Source organism: Thamnophis elegans, chromosome 12 (genome assembly GCF_009769535.1).
Source record: "Thamnophis elegans isolate rThaEle1 chromosome 12, rThaEle1.pri, whole genome shotgun sequence".
NCBI classification, from domain to species: domain Eukaryota; kingdom Metazoa; phylum Chordata; class Lepidosauria; order Squamata; family Colubridae; genus Thamnophis; species Thamnophis elegans.
The window spans coordinates 36,026,092-36,049,948 of NC_045552.1; the positions used below are offsets into that span (position 1 = coordinate 36,026,092).

General features: G+C 43.7%; 1 protein-coding gene across 1 annotated transcript in view; it reads right to left on the bottom strand.

The window, feature by feature from the left end:
- Positions 1-23,857, bottom strand: part of STARD8 (StAR related lipid transfer domain containing 8) — a 109,389-nt gene that overhangs the window by 17,088 nt on the left and 68,444 nt on the right. The window contains exons 2-5 of the mRNA XM_032228394.1: positions 19,966-20,020; positions 16,986-18,322; positions 2,212-2,385; positions 735-894 (exon numbers count right to left, since the gene is read on the bottom strand). Of these exons, the coding sequence (XP_032084285.1) occupies positions 735-894; positions 2,212-2,385; positions 16,986-18,322; positions 19,966-20,013 (1,719 nt within the window). The 5' untranslated portion in view covers positions 20,014-20,020. The remainder of the gene's footprint in view (positions 1-734; positions 895-2,211; positions 2,386-16,985; positions 18,323-19,965; positions 20,021-23,857) is intronic.

The following is a 23,857-nucleotide window of genomic DNA, read 5'->3' on the forward strand; positions in this document are numbered from 1 at the left end:
CGTGGGTGAACCGAGGTGCACCCATGATCACTCGCGCGGCTGCATTCTGGACAAGCTGAAGTCGCCGAATGCTCTTCAAGGGCTGCCCCATGTAGAGCACGTTGCAGTAGTCCAGTCTAGAGGTCACAAGGGCGCGAGTGACTGTAGTGAAGGCCTTCCGGTTCAGGTAGGGACGCAACTGGTGCACCAGGCGTTTCATCACCATTCGGGAAGACATCGTCAATGCGCTGACAATGAAAGAAGTGCGCCAACCGCAAAGCCGAAGACAGCATTTAAACAAAAAAAGGCATCCACCACTCACATCAAGGCTCAGAAGTAGCCAAACAAACAGCATTAATTTACATCACACAGAAGGTACTTAAAACCAAAGACCATGCCCTGGCAACAACAGCCAGCCAATCAAACAGTCCAATGTCAGACCACGACTCAGAAGTAGATGAATAAACAACATCCACACCAATTTGCATCACACACAAAAAATGGTATTTAAAGGCTGGTGTTCTGACAGATAAGCACAATTCAAAGTGCACTGACAATGTCTCCTCGAATGGTGATGAAATGTTTGCAACTCAATTGCCAGGCTCGGAGCTGAAACCAGCAACCTAACTACCAACCCAAACGACTAATATTCAAATACGTTTAATCTGTCTCCTCATGTCTTCCTCCCCCCCCCCCCCCCCGGATTGTTTTAGGCCCAGCGAGAAATGAGGGCTCATGTGTGAATGTTTCCTTACCTGGTCCAGGCACCGGCTTCTGATATAGCGCATGGCCTGCTGGATGCTCTGGGGCAGGGGCTGTCCTGTCCTTTGGACACTGACAATCAAGGGGACTCCAAAGACCATCTTGCCCCTGTAGTTTGGGAGTTTGTTCCTCTTCATGAACTTGGGAACAGTCCTGTCAGAGAAGAGAGTGTGACTTAGGAGGCTGGATCTGGCTGGGGAATTCTGAGAGTGGAAGTCCAGCTCTTAAAATCGCCATGGTTGGACACCCCAGCTGTAGCGCTGAAAACATTTTCAATGTTATTTATCTTTTTAAACATATTGGCCACCCAACTTCAGTAGAGCCCCATTTCTGCATAAATATGGGATCTGTTTTCCACACAAGGCTTAAAATGAAATATATAGAACCCAGTTAAATAAATTGGTCAAAAACAAAATGCATTCATTTCTTTATTGAAAATTATCCAAAGCTACCTATTTGTCTCTGGCAAAAGTATGTGAAACTTTGCCTTCGGTAACTAAATATTTCTATAATTAAATGTTAATCAGTCCTGCACAATGGCTTAGAGAAATATTAGCTCATTCCTCTTTTATTTATTTTATTCATTTAAGAAATGTCTATGCCGCCCATCTTACTTAAGGAAATAGAGTAAGTCCTATTTTGACAGGGCCACATAAAGTTCTTCATGTCCAGCTGGTGGAATAGAGAAATGATCGTCTCTAACCAAAAGAGAGCAATTGGGCCTCAAACAATTCTGGAGCTTTCTGTGCCCTTTGTTGTTAAGTGTTTTCATGTCCATGTGACACACTAGCCCCTCCATTTGGTGCATCATGCGGACATAATTTAGTCATTCTCTGGGTCAAGATCTGAATGAGTCAAATAACATCTGTGCAACAACTGGACTATTGTGTGCTCCGCTCTAAAAAGGACGCTGATCAACTGGAACCAGTTCAGAGAAGAGAAAGTGGAAACCACATTTTATGAGGAGTTATTAAAAGATCTGGGTCTGTTTAGTCTCCAAAAAGATAACTGAGAATTTGTAGCAAATCTTTAGAATAAGGAGTGAATTTACTGTGTTTGCCCAGAGAACCAACAGTTGACACCAGAGAGAAGTAGATTTACATATTCTGAAGACTATATTGACTATAAAAATCCATGGAATAGGTTGTCTCATGAGATGCAGGGCTTCAAATCAAAGCTGGATCTATCTAAAATTGTTCAGCTAATCCTGTTTCAAGGAGGGGGTCAGACAAGAAGACCTCTGAGGTGCCTTCTTGCTTGGCAATTCTGTGAGCCATCTTGAACCACAGGCAGCCTCACACGGAAGAGAGAGGCCTACATGTATGGAACGGAAGCCCATCCAAAAGGAGGACATGTCAATGCTGTGTTCTTCAACACCCCCCTTCAGTTGCCCCTCAGCTCCTAAGGAGAGGCAACTGGTTGCTGACCCATCCACTGTGGCCTGAAGACCCTCCTGTCTCATGGACTTACCAGGCCCAGGACTGCTTGTGGGGAATGGAGAATTTCTCCACGATGGATGTAAGGCGGAGAAGGGAGCACTTCTGGAGGAGGCTGAGCTGAGCTGCTGACTGGCGGTTGATCTCTAATGAGGCCGAATTTAAGCTGGGCTGGTGGGAGTTCTGGAAGCTGTGCCAGCGGAGTTTCCTGGGGAGGAAAAAAGCAGCTGTTTGTTTATCTAATGAGGAGATATATTTGCTTAGCAATAACACTTCACAGTGCTTTACAGTCCTCTCTAAGTGGGTTACAGAGTCAGTATATTGAGCCCAACAATCTTTGATAGAAGGCTGAGTCAACCTGGAGCTGTTGAGAATCGAACTGCCGAACTGCTGGCAGTCAGCAGAATTAGCCTGCAATACTGTATTCTTCATGATACAATACAGGAAAACAATAAAGGTGCTACAATACGGGAAATTGAACAACATGTTAAAAGTGGTTGGCAGGCATGCAGCAAGCTAAGCATAATTTTCAAGGACAACCTGTCCCTATGCCTGAAGAGAAACGTTTTCAATCAGTATGTGCTACCTGCTCTAACTTAGGTCCCCAAACATGGGCACTAACCTCATCATTGCTACAAGAGCACGAAGAGCCATGGAAAGAGACATGCTCGGCATCACAAGACAAGATAGAAAGACCTGCCCATGGATTAGAGAATAAACGGAAGTATCCGATGCCATCAAGAGAGTCAAAAAACTGAGCCACCAATAGAACTAAAACCAGAACTATTTCTATTAGGAATAATTATAGGGGATTATGAGAATTTTTTAAAAAAAATATTACATGTAATAACTGCAGCAAGAATCACATATGCACAAAATTGAAAAAATAAAAATACACCAACAGAAGAAAATGTGATAAAAAAAGTATTAGAATGCGCTGAAATGGACAGATTTACAAAAGAAATAAAAGACAAAGAAGAACCTGAGTATTACTTAGTATGGAATTTATAATACAAATGGCTAGAGGAAAGAGACAAAGAATAAGAAAGCAATAAAGGGAAAAAAGATTAATAAATCAGAAACGATCAGAAATCAGAAAACCGCATAATTAGCGGGGGAGGGGAATGTAAGATAGATTGCAAATAAAATAGCACAGAATAAGAATTATAAGAGAAATATATGTGCATAGAATGATATAAGATGTATTGTATAGAAATAAGTACATTGAAAGAATAAAATTTATAGAAAAAAATACAAGTATAAATTATCATATGAGTAGATGAAAATGTGTAAATAGATAGATAGATAGATAGATAGATAGATAGAGAGAGAGAGAGAGAGAGAGAGATGTATACATATATGAATAAAAAGAGTATAATGGAGGCTTAACAATGTGGAAATGTTGCAAAGATGATATTTGTGTTTAAAAAATAATTTAAAAAGAGAGTCAAAGAATGGAAATGGTCATAGCAAGAAGAACTGAGGGCAGGTGAAGCAAGGCGGTCATAGACTGGATCCCCCTTGACTAAAAGCATCCATGAAAGAGACCCAAACCAGATGGAGAGACAACACCAGCAAGTATGGCGGGCGCAACTGGCAAAAGAAAACTCAGGACCGTCTGGGTTGAAAACATGCAGAAGAGGCCTATATCCTGCAATGGATAGACAATGGCTAAAATGCATTCTAATCACTGTGCCAGCAAGGCATTGTACTAGAAGACCTCCAAGGTCCCTTCAAACTTTGCTATTCTCACTCACTAGAGGGCACCAAACACCCAGCCTGAATTTTAATGCTTCATCTGAAGGACACATTTCTCCTTACAATTCTCTCTCATACAGGGATCACTTTCACAGCCCACAAGGGTACTAAATAAACCTAGAAGCCTATCATTGGTGCATGATACTGGAGTAGTCCCCACATTGAAAAAATAGTGTGTTGTTCTAGGACGGGGAAAAGAATAGAATACAAAATACAGAATAACAGAGTTGGAAGGGATCTTGGGGGTCTTCTAGTCCAACCCCCTGGCTCAAGGAGACACTATAACTATTCCAGACAAATGGCTGTTCTTCTTGAAAACCTCCAGTGATGGAGCATCAACAACTTCTGGACTGAAGCCATTCCACTGATTAATTGCTCTCACTCAGGCAATTTCTCCTTCATTCAAGGTTGGATCTCCCTTTGTTAAGCTTCCATCTGTTCCTTCTTGTTCTGCCCTGAGATGCTTTGGAGAATAAGCTGACCATCTCCTTTCTCTGTGAGAGCCCCTCAAGTACTGGAAGAGCTACCATGTCACCACTAAACCTTCACATTAGCCTAGACCCGTGATGGCAAACCTGTGACACACGTGCCAGAAGTGGCACGCAGAGCCCTCTTTGTGGGCACACACATCGTCGCCAGCTGCTCTTCTGATTTCTGGCACACATTGTTTCTAGCTAGTCTTTGTTGGTGCCGGAGCACCAGAAAACAGCTTGAAAACAGCCTGGAAAAGGCCAAAAAAAACCAAGCCATTTTCAGGGCCATTTTCAGCCCCAAAACCAGCCTGAAAACAGCCCCCCCAAACAGCCAAAAAACAGGCATGCGTGAGTCAGCCAGCTGGTCTTTAGGTTTCCAGTGCTCTGATGCACGCACATGCACATGCGTTCCAGTTTGGGCACTTGGTGCTGAAAAGGTTTGCCATCACTGGGCTAGACATACCTACTGTATTTTTTGGAGTATAAGATGCTCTGAAGTATAAGACGCACCTAGATTTTCGGGAGGAAAACAAGGGAAAAATATCTGCCTCCCAGCAATTTGCCTCCTTGCAACAAACAGTACAGACAATATACACTGGTTTTTTTTTTGCAAAATACTTTTTTTATTTTCCATTTTCATAACATATAATCACATGTATACTATTACATAGCCAGTATCATATTGTATTAAGTAATAATTACATCAGTTCCTCTTGCCATCAACTCCCAGAAAGATAAAAACCAATTATTAGCTCTTCTGCTCTCCATATACCACTTTCTTCTGCCTCTCTCCTCCCCCTCCTTACCTCCTTTCTTCCCTCCATCATCCTTTTCTACTCTACTTCCCCTTCCTTTCTCCTTCTCCTCTCTCCTCTTTCCACTCCTCCTTATTCTCCTCATCTTCCACCCCTTACCCTCTCTCCTATCCCTCTCTTCCTATCTTTCTTCTCTCATCTGCTTCCCACTCTTCATCTCATTCACTTGGTGTATTTCAGTTTCTGAGCAAACTCCATTCTGTGTTGATGGTTTATGCTTCCATATCAATATACTTAACATATCTTAGTTTTAAAGAAAAAATAAGAGAAGACAGTATACATGTGCAATCATATTACTTTAAAATCTAAGAACCCTCGTCAAACCTAATATACTTCCCCCCCTCCCATCCTCCCGCCAACCCCCCCCCCCCAACCTTCCCTCCTCGGACTTCCCAGAACCCATACACGGTATAAATCTTTAACAAAAACAGTCTAAAGTATATTTGAAAAAAGAATAGAAAATTGATAACATCTTTAAATTGAGCTTAGCTCCTCCTTTTGAGGCTAACTTTAAACAATTCCTGATCTTAATCATAAACTATCTGGAGTTTCTTAGTCCCATATTTATTTTGAGTATAATCGATCCATTTTTTCCAGTCTCGTTTATATCTCTCGTTTGAGTAGTCCTTAAGATATGCAGATATTTTAGCCATCTCGGCAAAATTTGTGACTTTCAATGTCCATTCTTGAATTGTAGGCAAATTTTCCTTCTTCCAGTATTGCGCCACCAACAATCTAGCTGCAGTTATTAAGTGCAAAATCAAATTAATCTCTACAGCTGTACAATCAGTAATTGTACCTAACAAAAATAACTGAGGGGTAAACTTTATCCTTTTTAAGAACATTTTGCATAATCCACCATATTTTTATCCAAAATGCCTTAACTTTTTTGCAAGTCCACCATATATGAAAATATGTAGCGTCGAGAGAATCCCATCTCCAGCATTTGGGTTGTAAGTTCGGATACATAGAAGCCAACTTTTTAGGATCTAAATGCCATCTATAAAACATCTTGTAAAAGTTTTCTCTCAAGTTTTGGGCTTGTGTAAATTTTACATTTCTTACCCAAATCCTTTCCCATGTATCTGACATTATTGGTTCTTCAATATTTTGAGCCCACTTTATCATACAGTCTTTAACTAATTCTGTTTCGGAGTCCATCTATATTAATACATTATATAGTCTCCTTATATGCATTAAGCTTTGATCTCTTATTTGTTTAAATAAATTAACCTCGACTTGCATAAAACCAATTTTTTGATCTGTTTTCCACCTGGCCTGTAGATGTCCATACTGGAACCATGTTTGGATTACCTTTTCCTCTTTTAATACATCCAAGGATTTTAGTTGTAATACACTCCTTTCTAGGGTAAGAAGCTGTCTGTAAGTAATTATATCCTGTTTTTGTACTATGTTCATATTTTCTAGTGCATGTCTAGGAATTGCCTACATGGGTATCTTATCATTTAATTTGTATTGATATTTTTTCCAGACCCGCAATAGAGCATTCCTTAAAATATGATTTTTAAAATTCTTGTCCACTTTTTTGTTATATAACAGGTAAGCATTCCAACCATATACCAGATCATGCCCCTCAATATTAAGTATTCTATAATCTGTTAAATTAATCCAATCACTAATTACAGATAAAGCTACTGCGTCATAGTATAGTTTTAAATTGGGTAATTTCAAACCTCCCCTCTCATGCGCATCTTGCATTATTTTTAGCTTTACTCTTGGCTTCTTCCCTGCCCATACAAATTTATTAATGCCCTTCTGCCATTCTAACAGGTTCACATCTTTTTTAAGTATAGGTAGCATTTGGAAAAGAAATAAAAATTTAGGTAAAATATTCATTTTCACTGCTGCTATTCTTCCCAGCAAAGATAACTGTAACTTCTCCCATTTTTTCATCTCCGTCTGTATACTATGCCAAAGTGGTTCATAATTATACTTATATAACTTCCCGTTTGAGGTTGAAATATGGACTCCTAAATATTTGACCTTTTTAACTATTTCACATCCTATCATTCCTTCTAGTTCTTCCTTTTGTTTACTATTCATATTTGTAGCTAATATTTTTGTTTTCCCTAAATTTATTTTAAATCCTGACACTTGACCATATTGATTTATCATATTCATTAAGATCTTACTAGATTCCTGCAGTTGGGTTAATATTATAACCAGATCATGCGCAAAAGCACGTATTCTATATTCTTGCTGCCTAATCTTAATTCCCTTTAAACCCTCCAAATCCCGTATTTTATTCAACAATATTTCCAAAGTTATAATAAACAACAATGGGGACAAGGGACAACCCTGTCTTGTGCCTTTTTCAATTTGAAAAGAATCTGTTAAACTTCCATTAACTATAATTTGAGCTGTTTGCTGTTGATATATTGCTTTAATTGATTGTAAGAAATGTTCTCCTATTTGCATTTTTTGCAGTGTTTTCAACAGGAATTGCCAGTTAACTCCATCAAAGGCTTTCTCAGAGGCCAGAAATATGAGCGCAGCAGGAATTTGGTTATTCTTTCCCAAATATTCTAGTGCATTAACAATTAATCTTACATTACTTCTCATTTGTCTCCCTTGAATAAAACCTGTTTGATCGTTATGAATCAATTGTTGAATAACCAATATTAACCTATTTGCTAGTATTTTAGTAAATATTTTATAATCTACATTAAGTAATGATATAGGTCTATAACTTTTTGGTTGAGTAATATCTTGGTCTTCTTTGGGTATCAGGGATATAAAAGCTGTCTTCCAAGATGGGGGTACCTTACCTTCCGTTTGAATCTTATTAAATAATTCCTTGAGAGGTTCTACCATTTCTAATTGTAGATTTTTATAGTAAGCCGCTGTCAAGCCATCTGTACCTGGTGCCTTCCCTGCCTTTAACTGCTTAATTACCTGTAGAATTTCCCCCAAGGTTATTGGTTGATTCAATCTTTCCCTCTGCTCTTCTTTAACTATGGGTATTTTTTCTTTATCCAAGTATCTCTCTATATCTAGACCTTTAATTTTGTCACCCTTGTACGATGCTGTAAAGAATTCACAGAAGACCTTTTGAATCTCATCTTGTTGATACACTTCTTTCCCTCTGTAGTGCAATTTGGCTACGTTATGAAATTTTTGTTTTTTCCTAATCTGATATGCTAACCATCTACCAGATTTATTTGCATTGCAGAAAGTGTTATGTTTTGCATATAACAGACTAGTGGCTACCTGATCTGAGATCAGCATATTAAATTGGTCTTTTAATAAGGTAATTGCTTCTTTAATCTTTATATCTCCTGGTTTAAAGTTAACTCTTGCTCTTTCTTCCTAATTTCATCTTCCAGTTCTGTTCGCTTTTCCTCTTATTTACGTCTATGTAGTCTATTTAGATTTGTCAAAGCTCCTCTCATATACGCATTACTTGCATCCCATATAATTTCCATAGATGTACCCTTATTCATATTAAAAACAAAGTATTCTGTTAACAATTTTTTACATTCATTAATATATTTCTCATATCTAAATAAATTTTCATTCAATCTCCAAGATCTTCTTGCTTGCGTCACCCCTCCCAACTCCATCCAAACCGGATTATGATCTGATAAAACTCTGGCACATATCTTGGTCTTCTTTACCCTAGAAAGCAAATCATTGGTAGTTAGTATGAAATCAATTCTAGAAAAGGATTGATGTCTATCAGAAAAGAAGGTAAAATCGTATTCTTCTGCATTTCTTTCTCGCCAAAAATCTCTCAGTTCAAAATCATCCATCATATCGAAAAAGGACTTAGGTAGTTTCGCTCGCATTTGAGTATTTGGCCAAGAAGCCTTCTTATCTTTCTTAGTGTCAATAACACTGTTCCAGTCACCCAATAGTATGCAAGACCTATAATCCCACTGTGCTAATTTGGCATGAAGCTTTTTATAAAATCCATCTTGTTGTTGATTGGGAGCATATATTCCCAGTAGCAATGTCCTTTTCCCTTCTAATACCAAGTCTATTGTGATGTATCTTCCTTGGGAATCTGCTTCGATTAATTCAGCTTTCATATCCTTCCTTAAGTATATAACTATACCATTTTTCTTCTCTGAAGCAGAAGTTATAAAATGTTGTCCAACTCTTGTATTAATCAAATATTTTTGATCATTTGACCTAATGTGAGTTTCTTGCAAACAAATTATATCATTCTTGAACTGTTTAAGATAGTGATTTATTTTCTTTCTTTTCTGTGGAGAGTTTAATCCATTGACATTCCATGTTAGGAACTTAGTTGTCATCTTTGGCTCCCTGAAGCTTTTTTAGAGCCATCTGAACATCCTGGAATTTAACCTTTGGTCTGGCTGCTCCCACTGCTTCTAAGCTGGTACCTGTAGCATCTTGACCGGTAACAGGTGTTTGTTGCTTTTTTAATTGTTGGTCCATTCGTCTGGTAATCACACAGGTTTGTCTTTGTTCCTTGGCTCCTTGTACTTCTGAGAGAGAAAGATGATCCATCCTTGTTGATAGCTGTGTAGTTTGCTGTCTATCTTGTCTTTCTTGTTCTCTTTCTCTAGGTCCAGGTGGGGCGGGGTGTCCAGCCTTCAAGATATGGTAAAAGTCTTGGGCCTTCCATACTGAATTAAGACGGTATCTTTGCCCCTAATAACTGACTGCTAGCCCGACTGGTGCATCCTATCTGAACTGCAGCTGACGATTTTTAAGCTCTTCGACTAAAAAAGTGTAGTCTTTCCTAGATCTTAGCATTTGAGGTGGTATCTCTTTCAGAACAGTCACTTCCTAACCCCCAATTTGAAGCTTGGTTTTATAGGACTCTTGCAATATAGCAATAGCAATAGCAATAGCAGTAGACTTATATACCGCTTCATAGGCCTTTCAGGCCTCTCTAAGCGGTTTACAGAGAGTCAGCATATTGCCCCCAACAATCTGGGTCCTCATTTTACCCACCTCGGAAGGATGGAAGGCTGAGTCAACCCTGAGCCGGTGAGATTTGAACCGCTGACCTGCTGATCTAGCAGTAGCCTGCAGTGCTGCATTTAACCACTGCGCCACCTTGGCTCTTATCATATTCCTCATGTCTCTTGTGGTAAAGTAAACCACAATGTCCCTTAGAAGTTGCTTCTGTCTAGCAATCCAGGAGTTAACACGATAGACCTTATCAATTTGCCAATCAAAATTCCCCCCTGGCCTTCCCATTGAACTATCGAAAGCTTCTGAGAGACTCTGTTTCAGATTTTCCTGGTTATTTTCACGTAAACCTCTTATTCTTAATGCAAGTTCCATTTGTCTATACTGTAACATAATTTCTTTTTCAGCAACTCCAACTTTTTGTTGAACCACGTCTATTTTGGATACCAAATTAATATTAGAGTCACTAAGATCTTCTAATCTGCTTTCAATTCCGGACACATAATCTGAAAACGAATTAAGAACCCCCAACATATCATCCCTGATCTTCTGAACCCGGTCTCAAGTTTATCAGACAGTTCTTTATGAGCAACGGATATCTCCTCCTTAATTTTTTTCCCCATCGTAACTACATGATTTTTAAAGGCTTCAGCCAATTCTTTCTGAAAAGTTTCTTTAGTTAACGGCTCCCCTATGGGGGGAGGAAGTAATGACTGTAGTTTCGTGCCAGGGGTGGGAGAACTGCCCGCACTTTTTGAAGCGGGGGGGGGGGGGAACCTTTTGGATAGGGTTTTGCTTAGAAGCCATTCCAAGTTTTAATCTTCTTCAGCCAATTAAAAAGTCTATGCTGATCGACTGTACAGCAATTACTGTTTAATGTAGTAATATATCACTCCTTTTCTTTGAAGTTTTAAACTCCATAGAAATTCAAAGCCCAATCAGTGTTACGAGGCTGCTCGGCGCCATTTTGTCTATCTCTTTAACAAGTAAGATATCGGAAGGAATTCTTGTAAAAATGAAGCTAAGGATTAATACAAACAATTAAGAATTCACGTGTATAGGCTCTGCTCGTCTTGAATTCAGTATATCAAATTTTTGTTCTGAGGGTGAGTGGTTTGCTTTGTGCTGCTAATAAACAGCAGGAATTCTTGGCATGGAGACAATTCTGCTTTCGGGTGCCCTTCTGCCCCTCCCAGAGTCGGTCTGAGAAAGTTAGTTGGCGCGATGCCCAGCACAATTAGCTCACCTTATCTCCTTAGCCCGAAGAAAAGGTAAACAAGCTGTCAAACGGCTGATGGATTGCTATTCAGACAGTTTAACGCAACCAGGATTCCGGAGCTGTTAACGACCAGCTCCCACCGGCAACCCCCCCCACCGGAGGATATACACTGTTTGTAGTGTTATATTTCAGACTATACTTATACAGATGCTGTTAAAATTGATGTGCTTTCTGGAAGTATAGTTATTCTCTGCTATTTAAAAGAATAGCACTTTTTAAAACAATAGCACTGGGTCTCTTCAGATCAAGCATTTATTTTAAAAAGCTTCTTCATTTTGTTGTCTAGAATAATAATAAAGCAGTCTTTAAAAAATAAGTCTAATAATTTGAACATTCTATAGTCATTTATAGTTGTTGACTTACCTCCTTGCAGCAAACAGCCTGATTAGCACAAGGAAAAAAAATCTGCCTCCCAGCAATTTGGTGGAGCAAACAGCAAGTTTCAATTTCTCCCATTCATCAGCTGTTACAGGCTGCAGGGATTGCAATAGCTTATTGAAGCCTCCACAAGTCCCGTTTGCTGCAAAGAGGTAAATTGCTGGGAGGCAGAGGCCAAAGGGTTGGGACCTGTGAGTGGGTGGGGGCTACATTCAGTTTATAACACGCACCCAAATTTTCACCCTCTTTTAGGGGGGAAAAGGTGTGTCTTATACTCCAAAAAATACGGTAGTTCCCCTACCCGTCTGTCACACGGTTTAGCCATCAGACCCCCTTATCATCCTTGTTGCTCTTTCCTGCACCCTTTCTACAGCCTCAACATCTTCTTTGTATCATGGTGACCAGAACTAAGCCCAGTACGCCAAGTGTGGCCTTACTAAGGCAGTATAAAACATTAATACTACCCTTTCCTGTCATCTTGGTGCAACTTAGGACTTTGTAGCCTTTTTTACAGTTGCAATACACTGGCTCAAATGGTGGTCTACCAGGATGCCTAGATCCCTTTCAGTTACTGCTGTTGAGCCAGGTACCACCTATTCTGTACCTGTGCATTTGGCTTTTCTTGCCTAAGTATAAAACCTCCCTTTTCTACCACGGAATTGCATTTTGTTGGATAGGATCGAATACTCAAGTCTGTCAAGATCCTTCTGGATCTTGGGCCTAAAGTATTGGCTGTTGCTCACCAGCTTGATGTCATCTGCAAGTTTGATGAGTATTCCTTCTATTATCATAATCTTTTTTTATAAAAAGTTTTTTTAATTTTTATTCTCTTGTATATAGTTACAGATATACATTCACATAGTTATTGTTCTTATTTATCTTTATCACTTTTACATGTTTGTTTTTCCATATAAAAAGTTAAAATATACACCCCAGGTTGCTTTTCCTACCATCCAGTACACCTACTTTGTATTATCACCACCCTATTTTTTCTTTTCTTTTCACTCTCCCTCCCTGTGGGGTGGAGTTTGAGCAACTGAATGGAGCCAGCAGAGTGTTTAATGTCCGGATGCCCTTCCTGTCACCATGAGTATTTCTTCTCTCTCCCACTTAAATCATTGATGAAGATGTTGAGGACTACTGGACCTAAGACAGAAGCTTGAGGGACCCACTTCATGCTTCCCTCCATGCAGATGCATCTCCATGACTTTCTATGGAGAGCCAAAGTAGACAGAAGAGCAGAAGGGCTCTCAAGAGAACTCTCTGCTCTGTGTAATTTTTGGCTAGTCATAAGGAAGCGCTTTTGCAATATCACATGCTGATCTATACAAGCCTGGGTGGGGCTGGGAACTCATGTCACGTTGTCCATTGGGAGAGTGACATCACGAGCAAATGAGGTAATTCATTGAGCTGTGGGATGACTTGACATTGCCAGCTGGAATGGAAGCAGGAGATTCTGCCCTTAATGAAGAATTTCCTCCCCTATAATCAGGGGTGGGTTTCAGCTGGCGTTACTGCCGGTTCACTCCTGTGCACACTTCGAGCGCCTGTGCATGTGCAGTTCAATGGAAATTGTTCTGTGCATGTGCAGAACTCAAAAAAGAAAAAAAGAAAAAAAAGAAATGGAGGCAAGGTGACCGGGGAACTGGTTCAGGGGTGTGGCAGCCTGGGTCCCTCCCAGTTCTGCGACCCAGGCTGGTGTACCACTATTGGTTCAAACCAGGCCGAACTGATAGGAACCTACCTCTGCCTATAATGTCCTGGAGCAGAAGCCAGGGCGGAGAGCTGGAAGGCGCCTTACCTGTCTTGCTCAGGATAAGCAGCCCTTGATTCAAGAGCCTAACATCCTGTCCCAGGCAGGAAGCAGGACCTAATGTCTCTTCCTGCCCATGCGCTCCTGCCTGAGTGCAATTTTAAGATCAGAGCTTTGTGTTTTGAAATTAAATGCAATAAAAAAATTAACCAGAATGGAATAAAGGTGGTATGGCCAAGAATTCAAATCAGAAAGCCTCTCGCTCTCAAATCTGGCTTCCTTGTGGACCAGGCATGCAAGGGGCAAAAATCATCCTAGATGTCTTCTGCCATCATTCAACTTGAATAATATGCCACAAGGGAAAAAAACAATACTACCTTTGCTATAAACTATTGATTAATTAAGCATTTGTTAAATTGCCAGATTTTTTCCAACATGGTTTAGAAAACAAGTTAGGAAAAATATTATTTTTTTATAGATGGAAAATAGCTGTGAAATGTTTTAAATCTTCGTGGGCTTTTTTTTCCAAACTCAAATGAAAGGTGAATTATTCTGCCTCTAAGAGGTTAGTAACAATGTTCATTGTCCATTGCTCAACAGGTCCATTCCTGAAAAGAATTAGAGGGAGAAGTCCTGGTAGGGGATTATATGGCAGGCTGACCCTCTCTGAAGACATTGAGAGACCCTGCAGCTGAGAATGCACAACCTCTCTTGAGCAAAGGGAGATCATGAGATCAATCACGTGCACTCTGGATGGCAGTTCCTCACGAGCACACTGCAGAAATGGAATGCCAGTTGCAGATGAAGAGGAGATAAATCAGGATCTAGTGGAGAGTTCAAACCAACCAGGGTTCTTGATTCCCTCCTCCTTCAACAATTGTAATGTGACTTCTGCATTTGAAAAGAAGAAATCTGGGCCACCCCCTTCTTCTTTACTTAGTGCCTCTTGCATCTGAAAAGGTTAGCGGAAATTGCAGCCCCTAATGCAATCTGATGTCAGAAGCCACAAGCTTCCCCTCCCCTAAGTGGAAAAGCCTCCACAGTCATCCCAAAGTTGATTTTGAGCTGTATTTTTAAAGTGAAAAAAGAGCAAGTTTTTAAGTCAATATTTGAGGAATAATCATATTACTAAACCCGCCATCCTGGGCCCAACGTTTGGGAAGCCAGGCTCTGCCTGTCACAAGTCAGGACAAAGGGTGAGTGATGGAGGAGTAACACCTCTTTAAAAACCTTGATCCAGCTGATCCGGCTGCGAGCACGTCGTAAAGGGCCCCTTTCCAGGGTTACAGGAGAAGACGGTCAAGGATTTTGAAGGCTCTACACCCCAACGGCAGATCAAGTGGCAGAACCATCTTCTAGGAGAAGGGAAGCTCTGATGACAAACCTCCACAGCCTTGTGCCTACATCAGTGATGGGAGCACCAGGTACCGTTCTGGTACAGTGCTCCGGAGGGGCCCACCCGCCCGCCCGTCCTCTTTACTGGTATTTGAGCCAACCGGGGCTTCCGTGCACGCGCACGGAGAGTATGGCGCCTGCGTGACGCTCTGCCAAGGAGCTGGAGTGTTGCCAAGCATCGCGGGTGGTAAGTACGAATGCGCATGCTGTGCGCATGCTGTATGCGTGCATGTGGTAGACGTCCGGCTGGTTGTAATGGGATCTGGAAACCACCACTAGGGTACATCCACTACTGGAAAAGGCTTTGGGAGTCAACCTCGAGGCAAAATCTGGAGCCGGAGTCCCGGAAGTAGTTTGTGACTTTGTACAACCATGTTCTGGTAACTCCTGCGACGCAGCTGGAACCAATCCTATCGGCTCTGTCATTCCATTGGACTATTTCAGCGACGTGGAGAAGGGGGATCTGCTGCTTGGGTAACAGTCGATCCTCCATATTAATCTACCCAGGTGTCGTGCTCTGGAGAGGACACTCCAGCTTTGACCTCTTCCCAGAGCAGGATACTTCGTCTTTTGAGACTGAAGGATACCAATGTAATCATACCACTATTTTCATTTGGTTTTAACTGAATTAAAATGGAATCATACCAAGTTTAGTTATTGTCTTGGATCTTTTCTCCTTGGACCTTGCCTGTGGCAGTCCATTCAAAGTCCACTTGGATCCAGAAACACCTCCCCTTTCCTATTCTTAGGCGCCCACAAGCACCCCAACTCCAGCCTGAAATGCTGCCAATTACTCACTGGCATTGTGCAGTGGGTTAAGGTTGACCTTAGGTTGGGAAATGCCTTTGGTGCCACGGCAACTATTGCTCTCTCTGTCTCTCTCAGCACAGCCTACCTCACAGAGATGTTGCTGGGATAAAACTAGAAGGGACATTTATTCAAGCCGCCTTCAGATTGGGACAAAACTCGGATCCATCAATAAATAATTAAGCGCTGTTGCAAATCTTTTTCGTAAAATGGTTTAAATCTCACAAAATTCTTAAAGTCTATAATGACACTGAACAGTAGATTGTAGTTTTCTTTTTACATACAATGGTAAATATATTGCCAAATCTCAACTTCGCCCTAAAGAAATCTGTGGAATTTCTTATAGTGTCCAAAACTACAATTTCTGTCCTGAGAACAGATAAGTATATCCTGAAAGAATTTGCGGAATAAACTAGAGAGAAGACTCCCACAAAAGTCAGCACTGGGGCATCACCATCAATGGCTTCAGAGGGGCTTCAATCCCAATTCTGAACAGGGACCATGTAGACCCAGTAGCAGAAGAGGTATTCTGCCAGTTCGCATTGGTTTGGGCAAACTGGTAGTGGTGGTGGCGCTAGGCTCCGCCCATCCACCCAGACGTCAACATGGATCTTCTACGCATGCTCCTGCTACCGAACTGGTAGTGAAGATAATAGGACACCATTATTGCCCAGTAGATATTTTCACCTTTAGGTGGGGGGACTGGAAAAGCAAAAACCTGAAATTATTATTGCCCTTTATTAAATGCATAGGCCATACCAGTGATGTCTAATCTTTTTCCCATTGTGTGCAAAAAGTGGGGGAGCGCAGGGGGGGGGTCGTGTTTGAGCATGCCCACACCCATAATTCTATGTGCGATCTCCCATGCGCATGTGTGCATGACCCCTCCTTGCGAATGCATGTGTGACTCCTGCCCTCCCCCTGATTTTGCCACGCGTAGGACCCATTTTTCGCTCTCTTAGGCTCCAGAGGCTTTCTAGGAGCCTGGGGAGGATGAAAACACCCCCCCCCCCAGGCTTGCCCCCAGAGGACCTCCGGAGAGCATAAAAAGGCCCAATGGGCAAATTGGAAGTCTTTACCCGAACAGCCGAAAATAAAGGCTGAAGTCAGCTGGCTAGTGCCCACATGTGTGCTGGAGCTGACAGGCCAACATCTTGCGTGCCCTTTCCTAGGGAGAGAAGAGAATCATGACATTCCTAATTACCCTCAAAAAAGTTGCCTCCAAACTCTTCCCAGACTTACCTGCAAGGTCTTGTGAGTGATGCCCCCACGCCAGAGTCTCTGCGCTCTCTCATCTCGGGCTCCTCAGTCTCGTTCAGAGAGTTGGTGGTGCTCTCAAAGTCGCTGGTGGAGGTCCCAATGTCAGACATGGAGTGGTTCTCCAAGTTCAGGTGGGTGGGCTCCTCTGCAGAATCCATTTCCTCCCTTTCCCCCACCCCAATACTTTCATCCTCCATGTCCAGCTTTACTGCCTTTGACCAGAGTTCTATTTTTTGCTGGAGACCCCAAACATGCTGCAGGATGTCATCTAGGTTTTCATAGATCATTTCCTGGTCCAGATCAAAGAGATCATCCCCACTACCAAAGTCAGGAACATTATCGTAGAGGCTTGTGCGGCTATCTGTGGAGGTGCTGGAAGGCCTCCTTGGTCGGTGTTCCAGGGCATGAGAAGAGCTGCCTCCGTGGACACCACTGCTGACGCCAGGGCCACCTGCCAAAGGACTGGAGGCTTTGGGGGTTGATTTCCAGTCTGCCAAACAGCCCCTCTCCAAAGGGCACAAGCTTTCAATGGAGAGAGATTTGGGGAAAGTGCCTGGCTTGTAATCCCCCGGGATGTGGAATAAATAATCTCTTTTAAATGCAATTTGGTGATCCCACAGTCTGGCATCCCGTTTCTTGTTCAGACTTGTTTCATAATCCTCTAAATAAATACTACCATATTTGGGCTCATGTTGCAGCTTGCTTTTAACGGAGGCCAAAGCCTGGTTAGTCCGACCACCTGTTGAAATTGTCTTAGTGCTGTAGAAAGAACTTGGCTTTTCATGTCCTACTACAACCTGCGTCCCAGAGACAGGTTCCTTGGAAGAGTCCTTGGAGGAGTCCCAGCCAGACATGAGGTGAGTTCTATCCCCATCTGGAGCTTTAGCGGAGTCCAATTTCTCCTTGTCTTTCTTTCTCAGAGATTCGATTCTTTTGAGGAAACTCCGCGTTGGACGCTTCTTGGGTTTTTGCTTGCTGTTTTCATTTGGAGACTGGGCTGCTGGAGAATGGTTACTCAAGCTGTCAGGGGTACTGGTTAAAGTTGGGGAGTTCTGAGTGGACGACGAATGGGGTGCCATGGCCACAAGGCCCAAGGTCCCACCGGTGCTGCTCGTGCTATGGAGTGAAATGGCCTCCAAGTCAGCACTCTGGTCTGTGAGGACACTTTCCTGGCTGGAAAACTTCCTCATTGCGGAGTCTCTCTGCAAGCTCTCTCCAAGATGTTCCTTTGAGTCAGTTTGGGGCCAACTTCTGCGGTTCCTTTGGGAGGTCCATCGTTCACCAAAAGCACATAAGTCTTCATCATCCAAGTCTTCATTCTAGATCAAGCACAGAAATCAGAGTCATTGGACAACTTGGTGGGAAGAGGTTGGCTCTAAACCACTGGTCACGTCTCACCTAAGCATGTCTAAAATGTTGATGCCCCCACCCCCGGGACATATAATTCTTACTGTCAGGCCTGCAGCCATCTTTTCTTTTGGATCTTTGGCCTGCCACACTTTCTATTATTCTACTATGCATTTTCTATTGTGGGAAAATGGGAGGGGGGATTATACGGTGCTAGATGATAAGTAGCCATAACAAAATTCTTTCTAGAAATCCAAGGTCATCCTTTGTCTTTGAACCTCTGCACCTGATCAGAACTGGATGGGTGGAACTGCCAGCATGGCAGTGGGAGATTGGACCATGTGATGGACTTGTGGGTGTGGGGGCAAGATCTTGAACTTTCAACTGGGTCGGAAAACCGGGAAGCTTTCAGATTCGGGTTTTCCCAGATGTGCCAACATAACTGTCTTAATAAATTGGAACTTTGAGCAATACTTTGCCTTGGACTCTGATTTACTGTTGGATGGTATTTGGAACCCTGACACTTACTTTACTCAAAAAGTGAACTCTACTCACGTGGAGGAAGCCTAAAAAGCCATTAACTTGGTTTAAACAAGGTTCAAATTGCTCCCATTAAAAATCAAATTGCCCTCCTGTGGGATGTGGGTCCCACATCGGGAACCACTGCCCTAAAGGAACTGCAGCCTCTGTGCATAGTCAGAAGCATCGTTTTATGACTTCTACTGTATGGGTGACAATTGATTCGAAGAACTAATCCAGAAGAATTGTGCTTTGGGTTACCCCAGGGGTGTCAAACTCAAGGCCCGTGGATCGGATGTGGCCTGCGGGTGCTTACAACTGGCCCGTAGGGCCACCCTGGAAACAATGAAGGACCGGCCCACAGTGCCTCTGCCAGAAAAAATGGGCTCCCAATCTCTGTTTTTGGATGGTTTTGGTTTTCGCTGGCAGAGGGTTGCAGGAGGCTGTCCCAGTCAAAAATAGAGATTGGGAGCCCATTTTCGCTGGCCAAGCACTTGGGTCACCACAGGTTCACCTTACATGAATGATGTCAAGCTGCCCCCTCCTCTGAGATCAAACACAGCCCTGATGCAGCAAGGGGTGGGTTCCGGCTGCTACTACTGCCGGTTCACTCAGGGGCACGGGTGCACTTGATGCGCGCTACGGGCGCATGTGCAGTACTAAAAAATGCTTCTGCCCATGTGCATAAGCAAAAAACAAGATGGTGGCGCCTATGTCGCAGCCAATAGAACCAGTTCCGAAGCATGGCAGTCCGAGTTACTACCTACTTGTCTAAACTGGTAGGAACTCACTTCTGGATGTGTCCCTAAATTAAATTGTGTTCAACACCCCTGGATACTGCTCACCGCAGGGCCTGTCCAAGTCTCCACTCTGGGACCTGACTTTCCCAGGGTCTCAAGAACTGAGACCCAGGATGCTCCAGCTGAGCTCCCCAGCGGTTGCTCTAGAAAAGCCCTCGTGTCAGCTCAAAGGGCATCTGGACAGGACCCGGGGAGGGGCAGCCAGGGGATGGTGGCAAGGACCAGTTAGCTCTTCCCAGGACATGGGCTGCATTCCCTGCCCCATCCCAGCCCTTGCACCCCGCGCGGCAGCTCACCTGTTTCGGCTGAAAGTAGACTTCCAGCTTCATGGAGTTCAGAGTCATTAGCCTCCTGCAAGCAAAGCAGAGATCTGTTTCACTCGGCTGTTGAGCCCCGGCGGCATTTGTGAGTTTGGTCATGCTATTTAAAAACAAGCAGCCCTTGTTTTAGGCCATTGTCACTTGACACGCAAACAGCTGGTGATCAGGGAAGCACGCAAGGCTCCAGACACACGCGCACAATCACACACACACGCTTGAGGAAAGCAGGCTCATCCCCATGACTTCATGTCCCTCCCTCCTTCCCCCCCGCCCACGAGGAGATGCCAGCTCATGGGCCTCTCACCCTCCAGAGCCAGAAGGTTCAAGCCACTCCTGGTGTCACTGCCCGGTCTTTTCATCCAGCAAAGGCTTTCTAAGCCCCAGATGCAGAGAAGGCTGCTGCCCTTCCCAGCCACTCAGTTGAAAGGATCCCTTGGACTGCAGGCCATCTCTGTTTCCATAAGAAAAAGCCCAAGGACTTGGTAAACTCTCTGCATCCAGGTCCACTGACCTGACCTTTATGATTTATACTTTAAATTATGGCCTTGCTTTCTGCTCTAATCAAATCAAATCAAAATCAATATTAACCTGGAATAAGAAACAAAAAAAGGAGCCATAAAGGAGCACAACAGGTGGAAAACAACAAATCAGGAAAAGCAACCATCCTCATTCCAATTATCGTTTTCCTCAAAGGTCAAAACTAAGCCAACTTTCTGGAAAAATTGCAAAAGGAAGGAGAGGCTCAACAGTGGAGGGAGCATTAAGGCTGGGTCAGAATCGAGGCCCTCTGCTGTTACCACCTCGGGATGACCGAGTGACCACAAAGCCACTCTTGAAGTGAGCAGATTTTAGGCAAGTTGATTCAAAATTTGTTGTGATATAATGTGCTGTTTGGGCTAACCTGAGAGTACAAACAAACAGATAAACATGAGAGCTTTACTATCACATGAATGCAAGCATTTATTCTACAAAGTCAATAGCATTTTGGGGAACTTGCACACTAGAATGTCCACCACACTGGAAAAATAGAACGATGACACAAGTGCTCTAGTACCAAAAAGTCTGGCGCATGGCCAGAGCTGGAAATTGACCTCACTGCATTCTGGTTGAGGGAAAATTAAAGCCTTCTCAAGTTTACGATCCACGTTTATATCTTACATCACCCAGGGGAACTATAATTGTTTTATGCCAGATTAATTACATTAATATGAGAGAAGAATACTAAAGGGATACTAATACTTGGCTTCATTCATTGTTGTTGTCTTCCTTCTTAACCAGCTTGCTCCACCATTCATGGTATTTTTGTTTAGATTTTTGTTTTTAAAGGAACCATCAGCAAAATCTGCGATGTACCAGGGACATGCAGTCACTAGAGGCAGGGGAGGCGGGGCCTCACCAGTCTCCTGAGGGAAAGGAAGAATTTTAAATAATTTTTTTTAAATAATTAAAGCCAGGGTAGTTGCTACCAGATTCAAAGTCACAGTGGCTTGGTGTCTGCTCTCAGTGTTAACTATGGGAGGAGGCGAGAGAACTCGGAGCCTCTTTTGCCTAAGAAATTGTTCGCCTTTTAAAAGTTAAGGCGGAGTTAACAAGCGAACACTTTCATATGCAAAAGAGGCACTGATTCTCCCGCCTCCTGATCGAGGAGCAGCGAATCATGCCTTAGGAGCTTACGTTGAGCACGCTTACGTTGGGCGGACAAGAGGAGAGTTGAGAGAGTTTCCACAGCTGGAAAAGGTGGATCAGACGGAGGGAGGGGGGTTCAAATTTATTGTAATTTAATTTGTAATTTGTAATTTAATAAAAAAATTAATTTTTTATTGTGAGGTTTGTGTGTGTGTTTTTCTTTTTTTCTTCACAGCGGTGGGGTCAGAGGAGGCAGGGGGGCGAGGCGGCGGAGCACGGAAGCGGCAGGGACGTTCTCGCCGCTGTGTTTCAACAGGCCAGGCGTCTCGCATTTATGTCCGCCATAAACACGAGACACCTGGCCTGTTGGACACAGTGGTGGTGGGGGGAGGAATTGACTGGGTGGGCTGGCTGGCTGGGGAGGGGAGACCCCTTTAAAGCCCAGCACCAAGCGGGGAGGAGGAGAGCGGTGAGTCCAGGCAGGGAGCAGGTCGGGCGGGCTGGCTGCAGGATTGTGACTGTCCGTATGAGGAGGTGGGGGGGGCAAGGCGGTGGAATGCGACGGCGACGAGAAGCATCTCAGATGGAGCCAGGACACCCGGAAGACAAGCCGGCACTTAAAGGCATGCCGAAGTGCCAGCTTGACTTCCGGGTGTCCCGGCTCCATCTGAGATGTTTCTCGCCACTGTCGCGCTCCACTGCCTTGCCCCCCCCGCCTCCTCCGACAAACAATCCTGATGCCCCGGCCTGCAGCCAGCCCAGCACCGAGCGGGGACAAGGAGGAGGAGGAGGAGGAGAAGAGCGGTGAGTCCAGGCTCGGTGCTGGGCTGGCTGCAGGCCGGGGCATCAGGATTGTTTGTCGGAGGAGGCGGGGGCAAGGCGGTGGAGCGCGATGGTGGCGAGAAGCATCTCAGATGGAGCTGGGACACCCAGGGAGCAGGTCGGGCGAGGGGTGGGTGGGCTGGCTGCAGGCCGAGGCAGCAGAATTGTTCATTGGAGGAGGCGGGGAGCAAGGCGGTGGAGCGCGACGGCGGCGAGAAACAACACCCCCGCCACTGTGTCCGACAGGTGTCTCGTGTTTATGTCCACCATAAATGCGAGACGCCTGTCGGACACAGTGCCGGGGACGTTGCTTCTCGCCACTGCTGCAGTCTTGCCTCACCAACAGTAACCGTCACCGCACGTCACTGCAATGTACCACAGCTGAACTCCTCCCTATGAATAAGGAGACCGGGCAGACACCAATCTTTATCACCAGAAATTTGATAACATATTCCAAAGGCATGCAGATATTGGAAAGGACGGGACTAAGGCATCTTTGCCCAGAAAAAAGGGGCGGGGGGTCTGAACTTCTCATGGACTGCTCTTCTTCATCAGATTGATGCTAAGTGCCAATCCCTCAGTCCTGAGTATATCCATCTGGGAATATAGTTCTATGTTTCAAGGAAAGTCAGGAGAACTAGGGGTGATTTCCCCATTCCTTTTTCTTTGCAAATCTTTCAACAGGACCTTCGCCAAGCCAATTCTCTGCTCAGTGCACGAGTCCAAACTAAAGCACCCCAGATAGATGGATGTCCTTCCCCTTCCACAAAAAAAGAATCCACCACTCTTTCCAAAGTCATTATGCTGCCTACACTTTAGAAGGTGGAGAATAAGACCTAGTCTTCCTCTCTGGAGAGTTTCCTCGGATATCGAAATGGGACAATCACAGCCTCAAGGTACACATACACAATTCCCCCAGTCTTTCGTTGCAAGACTTAATTACTAGTTTGCACATCACCCTTGCAACCTTTTCTTGCATCGTTTCCAGTTTCTGAATCTTGTTACTCTGGTGCCCCCAGCAGGACTCAGCACTTGAAAGGGAGTCTAGTTAGAGCAGAATAAAGGGGAACAATTTCATCCCGTATTCGGGGAAACCTTCAACTGCACTGGTCTTGTCTGCAACCCACTGCGCGACTGACAATCTGCTTGTGAACAATTCCAATTCCAAGATCCTTTCTGGAAATATGATTGCTCGATAGGGAATCCGGGATGCTGCACCTGTAGATTGGGGTTCCACCACAAATGCGCAAACAACAAAAGCGCGCCTGACTAAACCGTGCCGACAAAACCGCGCCGGCAAAACCGCGTGACGAATGAGCGACGAATTAGCCCTAAAGCGCGCCGACAAAAGCGCTCTGACAGAAGCGCGCTGTAACGTAATCCTAAACCTAACCCTAAACCTAACCCTAAACCTAACCCT